Below are 19,641 nucleotides of genomic sequence, written 5' to 3'. Positions count from 1 at the left end.
AAATTTGAAAATAAACTCAGCTTAAATTTCTTATAGGCTTTTCTAACAGTTGGCCCGAGGCACAAAATATATCATGCAAATACTCACTTTCACATTTATTAATCCCTTTATTCTTATTCAATTTTTAGATTTTGGTTCAATGTTTTAATTTTTTACACTTGGCAGATTACTCTTATTACATGTGTTATTGAAATGCCCGTTGGACAATTTCTTTATTTTTTTCCTTTTTCCTAATTTAAAGAAATGAAATCCATTGGGCTCAATTAGTAATGAACAGGATTTAGATTTAGTGTGGTAGGCTAACATGCCTATCAGTGGTCACTTTTAATTCTAAAATACGGTGTTTTGTTTTTTCTTTTTTAGTTTAAGCCATTTCTTATATGCTAAAAAATGGGTTTTGGTGCGTTTAGCCTTTAGTTACTTTTAGGTTTTCAACTTGATTTCTTTGTTTTATTTGTTTGCTTCTTGTTTGCTTTTCATCCTAACAAAAAAAATAAAAATTTACTCTCTTCACATTCACATGGGATGTTCAGTACCACTATATATATTAAGTGTCCTGTTTATTTGACTTATCATGTGTTATTTATTTAAGTTTCTTCTATTCTTGTGTGATAAGTAGGATCAGCACTAAATTTGGTACTGGATAATAGCACAGAGCATCCCAACTGCTTCATATTTGGGGTCTTCCATGCAGATTCTTTTCGAGTCAATAACCGATAAAATGTGACTTGGCCATAATATGGACTTTGAAGAGAGTACTGGATTTCAGTTCTCAAAATCATCATAACCAAAACTAAATGAACTTGACTTTAGAATGTTAATACATCCTTTATAATTTAAAATAACTATACAAATTGGCGGTTGACTAATAATATTGGTTTCTTGGGAATTGTCTTTTAACATGCTACATATAGACTCGTTATGAGAATTTGTTACATTAATAGGTTTACATGTACGTTACATAATTTTAATTCCAATTTGAAATTTATTTATTTTTCACATGTAACATGCATTTATGGCACTAATGTAAAAATATTCTCCATACTGAAAATGCATAAAAATTTAATCCTTCAAAATTTTGGTTATCCTTCTTTCGAATGCATGTTAGTGGTGAATTCTTATTACTAGATATCGTTAGCTATTTAATATGCTAAGCTTTAACAGCTTAAATTAGAAATAAAGACTTTTAGTTTCGGAGGTGGTACAGGTTGAGTGGCACGGGGGAGGGAGTGTAACACTAAAGGTAAAAAAAAAAAAGACTTTTAGTTCTAAATTTGGTGGTTTAGAGATAACAAACCTCTCAAAGATTATGCATTTTTGCCCACCTTATTTTTTAAGTGGATCAGTTTGTCCCCAAAACTTTTCGATATGTTGCACTATAATCGACTGAGAATTGCAAACTAAAATTAATTTCTTTAGGTGATGTGTCATTATGCAAGGAAAAGAGGAATATGGTATCTATTAATTCAACAATCAGTGGATTTGGTAAAACAATCTACACTTGAATGAATTTTTACCCACAAATCAATATTTGCATTTACAAAGTGAATGCAATAGTATCCATGTCATTTTTATACATGCGAAATCCCATGATTACTCACAAATCATTGCTTTCATTGAGGGAAAATATGTCATTTTTGTGCATCCAAAATGCTGACCTTTGATCCATTGGAATTTCTTGAGTTGCTCATATCATACTAAGAACAACTTAAAAACAAATTAACAGACTTAACACTGTAGTTGGACAATGAGCGGAAGAAAATGAGAATCATGCATTTTTTGATCATTCATTTTGTAATTAACCTAAATTTGTTTTCCTCCAAGTATTGCTTTTTTCTTTTCTTTATATTAGTTTTCCACAAAGTTATCTAGAATGTTGACTGTGTCATATGTATAAATAGTCCTTTTCCGTTCTAGATCTACGATTTCAATTTTAAGTGATTAATTTGATAGGGAGAAAACTTCGAGAGAATCTATCAAAGATCCCAATATACAAGTTAGGAATCCAATTCTGACCATAAAACTTAAATTATTAGGTTTTGAACCCTTACTTACATATTAACCGCTCTTTCTCAATTTCTCAGACCAATGTGGGACATAACCCTTTACTCATTAATCTAACAAATCTTCCTCTTCATGAGTAACCTTTCATATTAGACCCAAATTACAAACCCTTCTTCGAATCCATTTTAATACTCAACACAAGCCCACCTTATCATCTAAGGTCACCTCTTCTCCCAAACATGGATCCACTCTTCTTCAATATCCAAATTGAATTTTTGGATCTCTGTCAACCCTTGGCTCCATCTCACACCAACCGGACCCCTTGCCAAACTCATAGCGCACCTAGTCCAACACTAGCCAAATTCTTGGCACTTCAGTCCACCATCAAAAAAAGAATTTTCACTGGTTCAACTTGGAGAAAGATACACTTGTCCACGAGTAGACTAGTCTCGCAACCTGAAACTTTTATCCAATTTGATAGGGAGAAAAATTTCGAGAGAGTCCACCTAAGAGGCCAATATATAAGTCAGGAACCCGACTCTGATCCAAAAGTTTAAACTATTAGGTCTTTGGGTTCTTACTTACAAATTAACCGCTCTTTCTCCATCTTTAGAACCAATGTGGGACATAACCCTTTACTCATGAACCTAATATAATTTAGGTTAGTTTCCATCCAGAATGTTTAAGGTAGTCATTGCACATAAAAGACAATTTAAAACATAAAAGCAAGCCAATAGAGAGTTAGGAATATATAATCGTAGACTTCGTAGTTTTTCTTTTCTATTGCTCTTTCATGAGTCAACTATCTAACAAAGAATAACACTTTTTTCTTCAACTCCTTTTCTCGTTCACCTATCACTTTTCCTTCCAAAACCAAAGAAGACAAAGCCTAAGTTTCTTGCAACGTACTTATTTATCCTTTCCTTGTCCTTCACTTCCCTAACCAGTGGACTATGTGGAGAGGAAGTGGAGCCAAATAGGGAGGTGAAATTTCCAAGGATACCAGTGTTGTGACATTACCAAAAGGATGTTGGTGTAAAAATGCCCAATACTGCTCAGGCTTATCGCCCTTCTTTGCTATAAGATGCACCCTATAGTTTTCGCCATTGAAATATTAGGTATATACTTCCCCCACTGTTTCAAATACTAAGTTGGTCTTTGCCTGCTTGTTGTACAAATCGACTGCCAATTCTCCAAGTTCAATCCGACGGGGGTCGTATGGGTCTAGAATCCGCCAACGAGTACCGAATCTTGCTTCTGTGTTAATGCTGGCCACCAGCACTAGTGCTAGCGTTGCCAGGACCAGAGAGTTGAAATGAAGAGCCATTTTTGGTGTGTTTTTGGATCTGTCTGTGCTTATGAGATAATGAATCCCTGCGGAGAAAGAAGTTTGTTCATGGAGTAATTTATAGGGGTGAATTTGAAGAGGCCACTCTGCATTTGTTTGTGTTCATTCTCTTGTTCGTAATTGAATGGTTCTATCTATCATTTAATAGCCTTAAATCTCATACACATTAAATTCATGTCTTAACAAGTTTCGCTTTTAACTTTACCATTGATCTTCATTTATTGATTCTCTTATGCATTAATTCCACTGCACCCATAAATATTTTAGTGTCCTATTTTTAGTGTGTGCATGCGCATGCATGCATGCGTGTGTGTATGTATGCAGGTATGTATATATATATATACATATATGACACACACACAAATACTCTATCATAAGAACAAATGTAAATTGAAGAGACATCCTTAAGCACAATTGTAAACTCAAGAACTCAAGTTTGTTCCATGGGGGCTAACAGAAAACAAGACTCTTCTCTCCATCATAAGCAAACTCCTTACCAGCTATAATTCAGTGTCATAAGTCTCCAGTACCGTATCTAAGACTTTTTATCGATACCCTTTCCATCCACTGGTGGACAATTTCCGTAGGAAAGCACAACTTGTTTAAAATGATAGATCACAACCAGTGTGGACCAAGATTGAGTTATGCTAAATAGTATTTAGGACGTTGAAATGTTTTTCCAAAATTAAACAAGCCTTCTTCTTATAAAAAGAAGGAACAGAAACAGTAATTGTTATTGCAAATCCACTGATTTGCACTGAATTGGCACAACTCAATTTCTCCCTTTTGCGCACGAGGCCACATTAGTTTTTAACTCATCGAAAGCACAAAAAGAAATTGAACATTACAAAATGATTGAAAGTCTCGTTGATTTTTCGATGAAATCTTTTGAAATACACAACTTTTTTTGCAACAAGACCTGCATACGTAGCTATAGACCTAAAGTTAAAGCTAAATTTGCGAGCGAGTTTCATTACTCGTTGACACCTAACTAGAAGAGGTTAGCACCAAAAACTATTTTACAAGCCATTTGTCCAAAACTAACTGTTTTAGTATAGTTCCAAAAGGGCATCAAAAGCATTCCAAGAGAAGATTGTCAAATTGTAGACGTTTTCATTCAGGTGCGGCAACAGTGGAACCGGAACAGAACCAGTATGTGAACTGCCATGGCTGGGAGAAGTCTTTGATGTGCCTCCAAACCTCATGCGCTGCCCCAGTTGGGTTGCAGCCAAATAAGCATAACTGAAAATTAAGAACAAAGCAAAATGAATCAAACTTTGGAATTCCCAGACCAATACTTAAGCAGAATAAGAACGCAAGTTTTCAATTGGAAGTCTGTTAAAACTTCGAAACTGATGTTAATACTATGTACACATCTTTATTGGAAACCTAAGTACCTTCTTAATTTTCTAATTACATGATTCCCAAGATCTAGGAGCAAATTCAAGGTTGAGGTGTGCATTCCAGAAAGTGCATTACAGAGGCAATAATGCATGGATATTCATACAACACATAATCAGCACAAATAAAATTCTGAACTCAAGTATCAATCAAGAAAAGCGCCCAAGATGCTGACAAAAAACCTTAATTATTACTAGAGCTGTAAACGAACCGAATCGAACCGAGTATCTCATATTTGAGCTCTGTTCGTTAAGCGATTCGAACAACGTTCGTGTTCGTTCGTTAATTTTCGAACTCCAAACCTGTGTTCGTGTTCGGCTCGTTAAGCAAAGTTCGTGTTCGAGTTCGAGTTCGTGTTCGACTCGTTTAACATAAACGAGCCGTTCGCGAACATGCTCGAAATGCTGGAATCCAAATTATTTTAAGCCTTAAATATGCCATACAAATCATTAATCATTCTAAAAAACAGTTAAAGCAACTAAGTGACTAAATTCTATTATTCATTAATTATAGAACTAACATTAACATAAAAACAACAAATAAAACAAAGCAATTTGCCCTCCAAATATAAAATTTCAACCATAAAATTAATCCTAAAATTTGTCAAATGATAATTATATCCATGTTCGCGAACGTTCGTTAAAACTCGCGAACTTGCTCGTGTTCGCTCGATTATTAATCGAACAAAAAAATTAGTTCGAACTCGGTTCGTTTAAGGTTTCGAACGAGTCGAAACGAACCGAGCTACCGAACAGCTCGGTTCGTTTAACAGCTCTAATTATTACCTGTGCATAGTATGAGTAACAACTTAATTGTTTGGTTGAAATTGCCAATGCAGAAACAATGTTCAATTGTCAATCTCAGAGGGAAAAGAAGGGAGCTATCCATACAGTCATAAATGTCAACTTTTTAATTCATAGCTTCTGAATTTTGTAATGACATGATCCCATGATTTAGAGAGAAATTTCTAACATTATGATGAATTTTAAAAAAATTCTACAAAGCGGGCATTTTGAGTGCTAGATTCTGTCCAAGGGGTCTTCGCATTTAGCAAATGCGAGCTTACGGAGCTTGCATTTGCTGAATGCGAAGTCCTTTGAATTTTGTGACCAACAAAATCCAAAAAAAAAAGAAAAGAAATATAGACCTCGCATTGATCAAATGCGAGGTCTATATTTCTGACCCTTAAATGATTTTTGCGGGTGCAGGTTGTAATACGCGACCACACAATATGTGAACTCATGGTCGCTTATTGTGGTCGCGTTTTCTTCTTGGTGGCCATGATTTTTCCATGAATCTAGATTTTGCCATGATTTTTCTTTTTGCTTTAGTTGTAATGCCATTTTCCCTTGCTTTATGATTTCACTGCAAATTTTAAAATGATTTACAATTTGCAATGCAAATTTCTACAAATTTTACTACTTAAGGCTCTAAATTCATCAGAACTGGAAAAAACAAGATCCCATAATATTGCCATCAATACTTGATAATAATTTGTGACAATATATCTTAATCGAACTAGTAGGCTTTCGGCTTTATTGTATCTCGCATCCGATAAATGCGAATTCTTAGAAAATTATATTCAAAATTTGCTTTTTTTTTATTAGGAGCACACAATCATTTTTGTTTTTATCTACTAGTAATTCTTTGTATATAAATAACAAAAAAGTTATATTTCTTATAGATTAAAAGATTTGATAATTTTTCAATTAGAAAGGTTGCATGATGTTCAAAAGTTGTTGGGTTGATGGTTTTTAGTAAGATTATGAAGCAAAAATGAAGATTTGTGAATTGGGTGAGTTTGGAAGAGAGAAAACGCAAGGAAGAATAAGAAGAAGAATGAAGAAACTAACAATTCATCTCAAAATTCATCTCCTTGTAGAATAACTTTTTTTTTTCCATCACAATTTAAGAATTTACTCTCGAAAATCATCCTTTATCTTTGGTTTATGGTTGGAAAGACTCAAGATACTACGAAGAAACGCACTTTTTTTCTTTCAAAGCCTTCAAAAAACCAACTTGGAGCACATGAATCCAGGATAAAGTTTGGTCAAAAATCAACTTTGCAACCTTCAAGTTTTTTGTTCTTTTGGCAAAACTCAAAAGTTTTATTATTCAACTAGAAACATGTAGGGAAAATCATTTAAAACGTGACTCACAGTTTGTAAAATGACTTTTTTCGTTCTTCATTTTTTTTTTTTTTTTTAGTTCCAATCTCTTTTTTTTTTTTTTTTTTTATTATTTATTCATGGGATTGAATACAAAATATTCCTCTTACATATTTGTGATTTTTCGAAGTGAAGGCATTCCTAATCTGTCCAAACAGATTGCTCCACGAGCCAGTCTTGGGAACATACTAAAGGTATCGTAAACCTTGATTTGTTGCTGTGGATGAGATATTCCCACATTAGACAAAGCATCAGCAACTGTATTAGCTTCCCGATAGCAATGTGAGAATCTAGCAGGATCTTCTACTAGCTTCCAAATCTGGTTAACTTCTCTTCGAATTTGCCACGGATACTGAGTACGACGCTGAATGATCCCAATCAAAACCAATGAATCTGATTGTACACATATGTCTTCGAAGCCCTTTTGTATACACGTTTGAAGGCCAATTAGAAGAGCTCGAGCCTCTGCGCGGAGACTTGTAGTTTCTCCCAAGTAGGCCGAGAAGGCAATCAGTGGTAAGCCAGTTGAATCCCGAAGAACCCCACCACCTCCACCCACTCCTGGATTACCTTTAGCACAGCCATCCGTATTAAGTATATACCTTCCTGTCTCCTTTGTCTCCCAGCGGATAACTTTATATGCAACCCTGCCACCAGAAGGAATCGTCCAATCATACAACTGACTGAATGATTGCAGTCGAATAACTTTTTTGAACTGTATTCCCACCATAGTATGGATTTCTGCGAAGATGGCTTGGCAAATGGCCGACGATCGCATCTGGATACCCTCAAACATTGCTTTATTCCTCGCCTTCCAAATCTGCCAGCAAACTACACTTGGAAGAATGCGGTCAATAAACCGTTGTAGCTCATAGTCATGTGATCGCAACCACCAACCTACTATGCGAGCTCGTAAGTAAGATCCTGAAAAATTCAATCCACATAGACCTCCAAAATAATTCCATATGACCGTCGCTATGTGGCCATTGGAAAATAAATGCTCAATAGACTCCTCAGATGCCGCAGAACAACAAAAGCATTTGGAAGGTAAATGGAAACCCAGTTTGCATAACTGATCTGGTATCGGAATCCTTCCCAGAAGTAATCTCAACATGAAAAATGAAACTTTTACAGGAATGCGGGAATGCCAAATAGAGGCAAATACCATAGACGTGGGGCGAGCCTGCCTAATATCCCCGAAAGCGGACTTTAGGGAGAATTTTCCGGATGTTGTGGGCATCCAAATGACTTCAACTTCATTTCCTTCTTCCGGGACCATTTGCTCTAAAATGGAAAAAACATTCTCCCTTGGCAATGTCTGGTATAAAAGATTCAAATCCCAGTGACCATTGAGTGTGAAATTTCTGAATGATAAATGTGGGATAACCGGAACTTGTAGAAATAAAGCACCACTTCCCAACCAGTTATCGTACCAAAAATGACACGCCCCATGTTTGGCCACCCATAACATCGACAGCTCCACTTGTCGGCTCACGTTTACCATCCTTCGCCAAATTGACGAATCCGTTTTCCTAAGTTCAACCTGACAAGGGTGAAGACCTTTGCAATATTTTGCTTTCATGAATGTCGACCACAACGATGATCCTGTTCGGAAGTTCCACCACAACTTGCAGGAAAAAGCTGTGTATACATCACGGAGTCTCCGGAAACCAACTCCTCCTTCCTCAATCGGATAACACAACTGGGACCAACGTATCCAGTGAAACTTCGACTCGTCGGGTGATGATCTCCACAGGAATGTCGAGCATGCCTTTTCTATAGTTTTAAACACCTTACTCGGGATTACCGCTGCTGACATCAGCTGAACTGGTATTGATGATAATACATGCTTGATTAGAATTATCTTACCTCCAAAGGAGAGTAGCCTTGATTTCCAAGACAAAATCCTTGCTAGAATCGATTGACACACTTCTCCAAAATAAGATGATTTACATCTTCCAAAATAGAGCGGAAACCCTAAATAGCGTATCGGAAATGATTGCCAGGCAAACCTAGTGATACGATCAATCACCCGTCGTCTCGCCGATGGCATCGATGGATGGATTAAGTAACAACTTTTTTGTACATTTATCAGCTGCCCCGAACATCTTTGATAAGCCTCTAACACTTCCATGATAGCCTTCAGGGAAAATGAGGATCCATTTGCAAATATGAGAATATCATCCGCAAAAGCCAAATGAGTAATAGGCGGGCATCCATACGGAACTTTAAATCCCACAAAACCTGGTTTCCGGGCAAGGTTATTCAATGCTCTAGATAATGCCTCAGCCCCTATAATGAATAATGCTGGTGATAATGGATCACCCTGCCGGAGTCCTCTTGAAGATTTAAAAAAACCGTATGAGGATCCATTGATAATGATTGAAAACCAGGCATTTGAAATCAACCGCCAAACCATATCGATGAATCTTTCACCAAAGCCATACCTCCTCAGAACATTGATAATATGACTCCATGCCACTCTGTCATATGCCTTAGACATGTCTAGCTTCATAACCACATTGCCTCCTCTATTCTTTTTCGCCATACCCGATATCACCTCTTGAGCTAGCAGAAAATTTTCCGTTATATTACGGCCCTTAACAAATCCCGTCTGATGGGGTGAAATGATTTTTGGCAAAATATCCGCCACTCTATCTGCCAAGATCCGGGATAAAAGTTTGTTGAAAAAATTGCAAAGACTGATGGGTCTGAATTGAGAAAAATCTTGAGGATTTTGCACCTTTGGAATTAGTACAATTGAAGTAGAGGTAATGAACCGAGGTAACTCCGCTCCACAAAAAAAACTGAGTACCGCTTTGTAGACGTCTTGAGCGATCACTTGCCATGCAAAAGTAAAGAATTTCCCTGTGAAACCGTCTGGGCCAGCAGCACTTTCTTCATCCATTGACCTCAAGACTCGGTGTACCTCTTCAATTGATGGGACTTCTTCCAACTTTGCATTATCCTCCCCCGAGATCATAGGCGGAATAAGGCTTAGCATATCTGAAGATGATGCCAAAGAATCGTTGAAGAGATCGTGGAAATAAGTTATTGCCGCACTAGCTATATCATCCTCATTATCCACCCAAACGCCGTCAGAATTTTTGATACGATGTATCATTCCTTGAGACCGTCTCTGTCTTACTATTGCATGAAAGTACTTTGAATTTCTGTCTCCTTGGCAAAGCCATTTCACCCTGGCTTTTTGTCTCCAAAATTGCTCTTCAATTGATAGTGCATGCCTTAGCTCCGCCTGAGCCTTGTTGAGCTCAATCTGACACTCCTCCGAGGCATTGTTATCTACACTTTCCTCAGCCCTTTGTACCGCCATTTCTGCAGATCTCACAGCGTCAAACACATTCCCAAAGTGTTGCTTGTTCCATGCTTGAATAGCTCTCCTCGTTGCCAATAATTTAGAACATAAGACACGCAACGGAGACCCACTGATATCTTGATTCCAAGCCTGTCGAATAACCTCCAAGAATTCAGGTTTGGTTGTCCAAACATTCAAGAATCGAAAAGGCCGAGGTTTATTATTGGACCGAGCCACAAAAGAAATCTTTAAAGGTGAATGGTCGGACGGATGTCTAGCCAAGTGAAGGACAGAAATGGCATCAGAGAAATCCAGACAAGCCCCATTGACTAAAAATCGGTCTAACCTCTTAGAAATGCGAGCTCTACTCCGTCGATTGTTGGACCATGTGAATCTGGCTCCTGAAAATCCTACATCAAATACCCCAGCTTCCTCCATGAAAGACATAAAATCCACCCCTTCTGCTATACCAAACGGACGTCCTCCATATTTTTCATGAGGTGCCAAAATAACATTAAAATCACCCCCAATACACCAAGGAAGTAAGCTAGGCTTATCTGCTAACAATGAACTCCATAAATTGCGGCGCTCATCAACTGAGCATTTTGCATGAACAAAGGACATAATTATTGGAGTAGGGAGTTGCGGACTTTGAACTTCTAGAGAAATATGCTGATCTGAATTACCCACAATCGAGCAAACAAATGGACTACTAAAGAAAACCCAAATATCACTCGAACAATTAACACATACATAATCAAATAATAGACGTAATCGAATGGACTCAATTTTAGCTACGTCTAACTTTGGCTCACAAATGGCAACAAAATGAACATGATGAGACCGTACTAGTTTAATCAATCTTCTTAAATTTGGAGCTTTAGCTACCCCTCTAATATTTCAAAAAATACCACTAATCATGAGAGAGAACCTGAAATGAGTTATTGTTTGATGTCTTTGACCGAAGCTGTCTGTCGGTTGGGACATTTACCCGCGCACCTTTCGTCCTTTTTTGTTTGGAATTTCGGTCTGCCACCCCCGATTGATCAATCTTTAAAGATTGACTTGAAGAGCCCGGCAAAGTTTCTTGTGGATCCGCTAAAGTGGGAGACAAATTTGCTGCACTAATTGGCAATTGATTTACATCGATCCCATGCTCTTTAGGAAATGTATTCTGCGGCCCACACAATTCCACATAGAGGTGCTGCAAAGAATTTCTGTCGGCCATGCGTTGATGTTCCTCTATAAAGTGTTTATTCAAATCAGAATGGGTCCCTTCATACTCATTTTCATGGGCCTTCTCCAGCTGGTTTTCCATTTCTCCTTGTTCCCCATCCAATGCATCCTTCCTGGTATGATCAGAATCGGAATACCCATGCACAGCAGAAGGCGACGGACTGGTATCATCTCCTATTGCAGCATCCTGATCTCCAATAATAGCGGTAGATTTGTCATCTTGGTGAACTGGTACGACGTCGTTCTCAGCTTGCTTGGCAGTCCTGACTTCTTCCTCTATTACTCCTTTTGGCTTACCATCATTATCAACCGAATCTGTGCATTGCGCTGCGTTTGGAGTATCATCTGAAGTGACCATAGCAGAAATAGTCAGCACCTCTGTTGTCTTTTTGGAGTTAGCATCTGGATTTTGCACCTTGTCTAAATTAGACACCTGAACATTGTTTATTTCTTTCTGCGGATCATGCTTGGCTCTCGTTGTTTGCTTATATTGATACCGAGGTTCATTTTCAGTTGCATTCTTCTTGCATTGCTCATGTGAGTGCCCCAAGCGAGAGCAATATGAGCAGTATGGTGGCATGTTTTCTGGCACAATACGTTGCCAAAATCCAGACTCCCCTTCAACAGCCACCCATACTCTTGGTATCACAACCTTCGCTGCATCTAGCTCCACGCAAACCCTTGCCAAACTAGGACGGGTTCCAGCAGCCGTTGCCGAATCTATAAACAAAGGTCTTCCTACAGGAGAAATTATGGAAAACAATGAATGTTTGTCAAAATAATGAATAGGCAAAGCTGGAAGATCTACGCAGACCGGAACCAAAGATGATTCTTTGAGAACATGAAACTCCCTTGTCCATCGAAACACCCGCATCGGATATTTGCCCAACTGCCAAATCCCTCTCATCCAGATCCTGTTAAAGTCAGCTTCAGTCGTGCACTTAATGAGAACATGCCTGTAGTCCATCAATCCAATAGAAACGTGATCTTTCAGGTTTAACAAAGCAAAAAACTTTCGAATATCTTCCAAGGACGGTCTCCCGTGAGAAAATTTTCCCACTAAAGCCCATTGAAAAGGCGCTGCAAGTTTGTCCGCATCTGCTTTAGAAAAAACTACCGCTGCTTCACCCTTGTACACAGACGCTTGCCTAATGTGGATAGGAGATGTTGCTGGTTGTGAGAAAAGTTGTGAGAAAGACTTTTTTCCTATAGGTGAATCTTGCCCCTCAGCCGAAGGCTGAAGGGCAGCCATGAATTGTCAGCTAAAAAAGAAGCTTTAGGCAAGAGTTGATGCTTGAAGTATGTTTAATGGAGTTGGAGAAGATCCTAATCTCTGAATGGAAAAGCTCTTCGTTCTTCATTTTTAAAAGTGTAATTTTACATTCTTTACAAATTCACACTGATCAAATTTAGTCCCTACCTAGATTTTTGACTAGTTTTTGGTTGGAATCCACCACGTGTCTCGCACGTGATCATTTTTTAGGGGTAAAATTGTTAAATCAAATTTCACATAATTCGATTTTTTCTTTCCTCACATTTCAAAAAATGAATTTTTTTATCTCTTATTGATCATGTGTACGAATAGTTTCTTTTTTTTTTTAAATCCATGTATATATCTATTTGATTTCACCTGAACAATACGAATAGCATGTAAAATATGTGTATTTGATTTCATCTATAACTATAATTAACTTATTCAGATGAAATTAAATAGAGATATATTACATACTATTTGTATTGTTCAGGTGAAATCAAATAGACATATATATGAGTTTTCAAAAATAAGAAAAGACTATCGTACACATAATCAATGAGGGATGAAAACTTTTATTTTGTGAAATGTGAAGGATGAAAAAATTCATTTTGTAAAATATGAGGGACTATGGATCAGATTATGTGAAATATGTTTGACAATTTTACCCCTAAAAAAATGATCATGTGCAAGGCACATGGTAGATTTCGGTAAAAAATTAATCGAAAACCTAGATAAGGACCAAATTTGACCAATGCGAATTTGTAATGGATGTAAAATTACAATTTAAAAAATAAGGGATGAAAAAAGTTATTTTACAAATTATGAGGGACGTTTTAAACGATTTTTTCAAACATGTGCATGGGAAATACAAATCCTGAATACATCAGAAACCAATAACAACAATGATTAGTACACTATGCAATCCAATAAATAAAGTACACCACTATACTAGAGAAAAATATGATTTGGCTGATATGAATTGCACCCCAACTATGGGAGCAATTCAACATGAGTTCTAAGTATTTAGAGGCATTTTTGTTATTTATGTGGTTAATGTATTCACATCAAAAATATTTTGAAACTAAGTCAATTACTCATGCAAAAGAGTACCTTGTTGCATTTCATGCTCTTCTTATTTTCTTTCTTTTAACTGTACCATTTAGTACCTTTTGGTGGATATAAATATCGATATGCTATACAATCTAGTAAAATATACCACAATATTGGAAAAGAACGTCAATTTAATTGATATGAATTGTTCCCAACTAAGGGAGCAATTTAACACAAGTTCAAAGTATTTAGGGGTCTCTTGGTTATGTATGTGGTTGACTTTTATACATCAAATATATTATCAGACTAAATCAAATACATCAAATATATTATCCGACTAAGTCAACTACTAATGCAAATGAATATCTTATTGCAATTTACAATCATCTTATCTTCTTTCTTTTAGTTATTATAACTTTTTTATATTTGTAAGTGACTATGGTTATCGGTACACCATAGAATATAGTAAAGTACAATTTTATACTGGACAAGAGCACTAATTTGGTTGATATGAATTTCACTCCAACTAAGGGATCAATTTAGCAATGCAGAACTATACAGTTAAAATCTACATATATATAAATTTTAGTTGAACTTTAGAAAACTTGAAAAGTTTATTTCAAAGTAAATTTATGGGAAAAACTTGCAAACCTCTCTCATGAGTATTAAATCAAAGACACAAGGACTACCACCAAAAATTAACCCTTAAAGCCAGATATCAATGTGAATGGACATAGAACAAAAACAATCATTAGATCATAAAGGGGAAAAAGCTGTTCCTGATTGAAATTTACAACTTGCAAGTTTGAAAGTAAAAAAATATCTGTCTAACATTTAATCTCGCACTAGGGGAGCATTTACACATATAATAGTTAAATGATCATCTCATGTCATACTCCATGCTTTCAAGTTATAATAAGCAAAGGATTCAAAGATCCCAAACATAACCTTCAGAAAAAACAATTCGCATGTAAAAAAATGGTACATAGCTAAAAAATCAAGGGGCTTACATCAATCAAAAGATAACCAACCAATCTGTAATGGAATTGCAGTTGTCATCATGCTCTAAGATTGCCTAAATGACTCATGGCCTTTTTTTTAATTGCCTTTACTGTTCATTGTTGGTGTTTTGGAGTAACCTAGAGCAAGGCAAAAAAGAATATCGACAAGAACTACTCAATCTTTTTTAGAGTTTCTTCAATCCGTGAGGAAGATAAAAGAAAAAAATTGGAAGTAATTTGCTGGTGCGAAGTAAAAGACAATTGAAAATTTTGAGATTTCAAAACTTTATGAGACGGAAGCCAAATGGTCTCAATGAATTTGTGAAATTGTTGTCCAATACTTTCTATAACATTTTAGGATATAAGACGGCTCCATCTTAGTTTTTCTTTCCAAATGCAGTGATATGTACAAATCTGAGCTGCAACGGTAAATAATTGCACAGACTCTCCACTAGAGTGGCCCCCAGATCTCCCTACCTTTTTTTTCTCTCTCCCTCCCCCTCCACCTCCTCCCAGTTTCCTCTCCTCCTCCTCCTCCCTCCCTCCCTCCTCCTCCTTCTATTTTTCCCCAAGGCAGGAAGAGAAGGAAGAGGTGGAGGGGAGAGAAGAGGATGAGGAGGGAGGGAAGGAGGAGGGGATGGAGGGGGAAAGAAGAAGAAAAAAAAAGAAAAAAGAAGAGGGGAAGGTTAGATGGTGATAGTGCGATGACAGCGGTGACTAATGGCGGTGATGGTAGGCTAAGATGGGAAAGTGATGATAGAAGAGGGAAATGGATGTACATTTTTTTTATGTTTTTAAATGTATATTTAAAAACTTTGTAACGTTTTTAGATGTTATTATAGACAAAAGTTACACAAAAACCTATCGAATAAAAACTCCAAAAAATTGGGTTCCCAAGCAGTTTTAAGCACTATAATGTTTTTCAACCTGAGATCATGGTCAATATTGTAAAATTTTTTAACTGAATTGTAGGATTGCAAACATGTAATCACAAGAATGCTAGAAATTATGTAGTCAACAAATCTACTGGTTGGAATTTTGTCTAATATTGAAGTATAATTGCTTATTGTTTCCAAACCAGATCTCAACAAAAACATGCTCATTGATTTGTTCAATTTCTTATTTTCCCTTTCTTGTATCTCTATGCTTTTCTTTCAACCTTGTCTCCATACTTTTCTTTGGTCTCCCCATTAGACTGGATTATTATTTTGAGTTTCGTATCTTTGGAAAAAGCCTAAGCACTATTGTTGCAGTCACTTGGGTATGGAATAGATACCAATACTTGTGCTATTATCATAGGATGATATCTCAATACTTTAATATGTCCCCCCCCTCCCGTCCCAATTGCATGGAGTGTATAAGTGAATCGCCAATCTATCCAAAAAAAAAAAAAAAACTAGACTTCCTTATTGTCTACATGAGAATATAACTATTATGATAGAAAAACAAAATGACAAAATCTCCCAATCTCTCATTACTCATAGAGTTGCCACGATTATTGTATTCGTGTGTACTAGCGAAGTTCCATATAGGATCCCTATCAACATAGAATTTTAACTTATCACCATAACCAAAGAAGAATTGCTTGCTTTATACATTGTGATCAATATCATTTTGTCTCTCTTCCTTTCTCCATATGAGAAGTTATCTCTTGCTGTTATCAAACATATCTGAACATAAGATCATTGCTGTGGTTTATTAATTTGCATGCGGGGTAAATATTGTGGGGATGATGAATTATGTGAATAGCTTTCTCAGTGAAAAGACCTGATCAATAGTAAAATTGAAAGGATTCCATGCATAAACATGGGTTCGTTCGGATACCATAATTTCGAAATAAAATTTTTAAACATTATTTTGGTTACATCTTAAGCACTATTTTTAATCTTATTTTTTTATTTCACATATATCAAATTACGAAAAAATGCTATAATGTTATTTAAAATATTTTTTCAAATAATCTCATATCCAAATACACCTAATATTCTATTTATGAGGCGCTGCAAGAACAGTTCTACATTATACTTGAGGAGAATAAATAAAAGATAGACTATATAATGTCAAAAGTAGATAGCCAAACTTATTAAGACATTAATTTCATCTATAAGAACTTTAAGACTAATAAATGAAAGAGAAACCATTTAATTACTAAATTAAAGAATGTAAACATGCAGACACTCAATGGCTCCTCAAAATTTATCCCTATAAGATGACTTTAATCACAAAGCTTTGTCTTCACGAATCACACACTTGTCTTCCATCTACATTTTAATTGTAAACAAAAATCAAAACACATCAAAATGGTTCTCTATTTTCACGCTCTTCTCCTCACATTGCTAGCAATGCTGGTGGCTGCCCATTGCACAGAAGCTGAAGTCGATGAAAAACTGTTTACAATCCCCAACCCAATCAACGAGTCTCGGGTGATTTATCTTGGAAAATTTGCAGTGGATGAGCACAACAAAGAAGCCTCCAACACGAAACTACAATTTGAGGGAGTTGCTGAAGCAAAGCAAAGAAATGTAGTGTTTGAAAATGCCTCAGGAGTACAATACGATCTTACCATCCTAGCAACAACGATACAGCACCCCTGGCTGTCGCAAAAACTATCGTCAGTGCAATCATTCCTGAACGGTGTACGTAAATATGAGGTTGGTGTATTTGACAAGCAGTTTGGTCCCAATAGTTTTACAAAACTCTCATACGAGGCTAGTGTATCTGAAGGACCATCTCCTGGTCCAAGCAGTTTGGCTCCGCGTATGCAATAAGGGAAGAAAATGAAGGATAATAAATAGATAAATCTCTTCGCGGGCAAATGCTTAATCTTTATCTTGTTTTGTTAAACAAAAACAATAGTTGATGCATCGAAAAATGTATAATCAAAAATTTCTTAGATTTGGGCCTAACTTGAAGTTTGCTATGCTAATACAGGCTTTCTCTGCATTAGAAGTTTTAATTGGAATATTTGGCTGGGACTGGGGCTTGAACTTGAAACCTTCAAAGCCTTCAGATACTTCTCTCCAGTACAACGTTGTAGTCTCTGCATTCCAGTTGTCTATGTCTTGCTTTATTTTCTAGGCAACTGTTTCACTTTCTTGTTTGACGTAAAATAAACAAATAACATACTGACCAAACAAATTATGAAGAAAATTATATTGCTTAAACAGATGTAAAAATCTCTTTTAACTTAAGATGTCAAAATCTCATTAACTTGGTTTTGGATTTACCAGTCATCTTCCGTCATAACAACGCAAATGGTAATGTAATAACACAAACGGTATCATTATAACTTTTGATGACGATTACAATTAATCTCTGATGAGAATAATCTTCAATCCCTAATCCGTCATGATCGGATGTGGGACTGAAGTTGAGTTTTCACATTCACCCCTACTTAGGAATGTAATGCAAAGGTCAATCACAATCTAAACTATCTACTCGGTTATATTTGGATCCAGACTTACCTAGTTGTGCTTGGAATTTGGAGGTCTCTCCAGTACGTGGCACGCAATTCCTTGCATAGTCGGAATATAACACACTAGCTCAGACTCACGCTACACACATTCATCCCTATTTAAGGACTTTGTATCCTTGCAAACCATTCATTTGATCGTGCTCAGACTCCGGAGATGGTCCAAGTTTACCCCCACATCTTCTAATGTGGGACGGAAGTTTGGATCTCACATTCACCCCACTTAATGACGCAACACAAAATCCGTTCACAATCCAAGCTATCCATTTGATCGTGCTCGAACCCAAACCCATCTAATGGTGCTTGGACTCTAGAGGTGGCTCTCATACGTGGCACGAAGTTTTTTACACTTTTTTGCATAGTTGGTACCATAATACACCGGTCCAAACTCTACCTTGCACATATTTTCCCCTATTTAAGGGCTTTGCATCCATGCAAACTGTCCATTCAATTAAGTTCAGATTCTAGAGGTGGTCCAAGCTCACCCCTACTTCTCCTGATGTAGGACAGAAGCTGGGGTCTCATAGTCACCCCCATTTAACGAAGCAACATTAAGCCCAGCCACAATACAAACTGCCCACTTCATCGCGCTCAAAATCTAGGCTCACTTAATCATGCTCGGATTTTGGAGATGGCCCTAGTATAAGGCACGCGGTTTCTTATACTTTCTTGCATAATTAGAACCATAATAAACTGGTCCAGACTTACCTTGCACATGTTTATCCCAACTTAAGGATTTTGCGTCCTCACAGACTGTCCACTTGGTCATCCTTAGATTTTGGAGGTGGACCAAGCTCACACACTAGTCTAAACTTACCCCATATACGACGCAAACTGTCCACTTGATCGTACTCGACTTCTAGAGATGGCCCAAACTCACATACTGGTCTAGACTCACCCCGCGCACAACGCAAATTATCTACTTGTTGTGTTCAGACTTTGGAGGTACTGTCTAATTGGTCGTACTCAAATTTTAGAGATAAATCAAGCTCACACACTGGTCTAGGCTCACTCCACACACAATGCCAACTATCCAATTGGTCGTGCTTGAATTTTGGAGGTGGACTAGGCTCACGCACTAGTCTAGGCTCAGCTTGCGCATAATGCAAACTGTCCACTTGGTCGTACTCAAATTCTGGAGGTGGCTCACACTCATACACTAGTTCAAGCTCACCACACACACATTTTCCTGCACTGAAGGACTTTGTGTCCTTGCAAGCTATTTACTTGGTGTACTCAAATTCTAGAAGTGGCTCACGTACACCCCTAAGATTCACTCTAATGCCATTTATTACGATCCGAGCTAAAGGGCTGGCCCAAGTAACTTTTGGGCAAAATTTAAACTGTCTACTTTGTCATGCTAGAATGCTGGAGGTGGCCTAGGTTCAGC

The 19,641-nt window shown here is 37.0% G+C and overlaps 1 protein-coding gene across 1 annotated transcript; it reads right to left on the bottom strand.

Annotated features, from left to right (window-relative positions):
* Nucleotides 1-4,401: 4,401 nt before the first annotated feature.
* On the bottom strand, nt 4,402-12,725 carry LOC113694222 (uncharacterized). The gene is made up of 3 exons (XM_027213098.2): nt 11,237-12,725; nt 7,032-10,914; nt 4,402-4,594 (listed from the first exon to the last, which is right to left on the bottom strand). The coding sequence occupies exons 1-3, from the start codon at nt 12,723-12,725 to the stop codon at nt 4,402-4,404; spliced, it is 5,565 nt and encodes a 1,854-aa protein (XP_027068899.2).
* Between the last annotated feature and the right edge of the window lie 6,916 nt (nt 12,726-19,641).

This window comes from Coffea arabica, chromosome 1e, assembly GCF_036785885.1.
Source record: "Coffea arabica cultivar ET-39 chromosome 1e, Coffea Arabica ET-39 HiFi, whole genome shotgun sequence".
In the NCBI taxonomy this organism is placed as follows: domain Eukaryota; kingdom Viridiplantae; phylum Streptophyta; class Magnoliopsida; order Gentianales; family Rubiaceae; genus Coffea; species Coffea arabica.
Note: the sequence above shows the minus strand (reverse complement) of the source record. Positions and strands in the feature narration are given on the sequence as shown.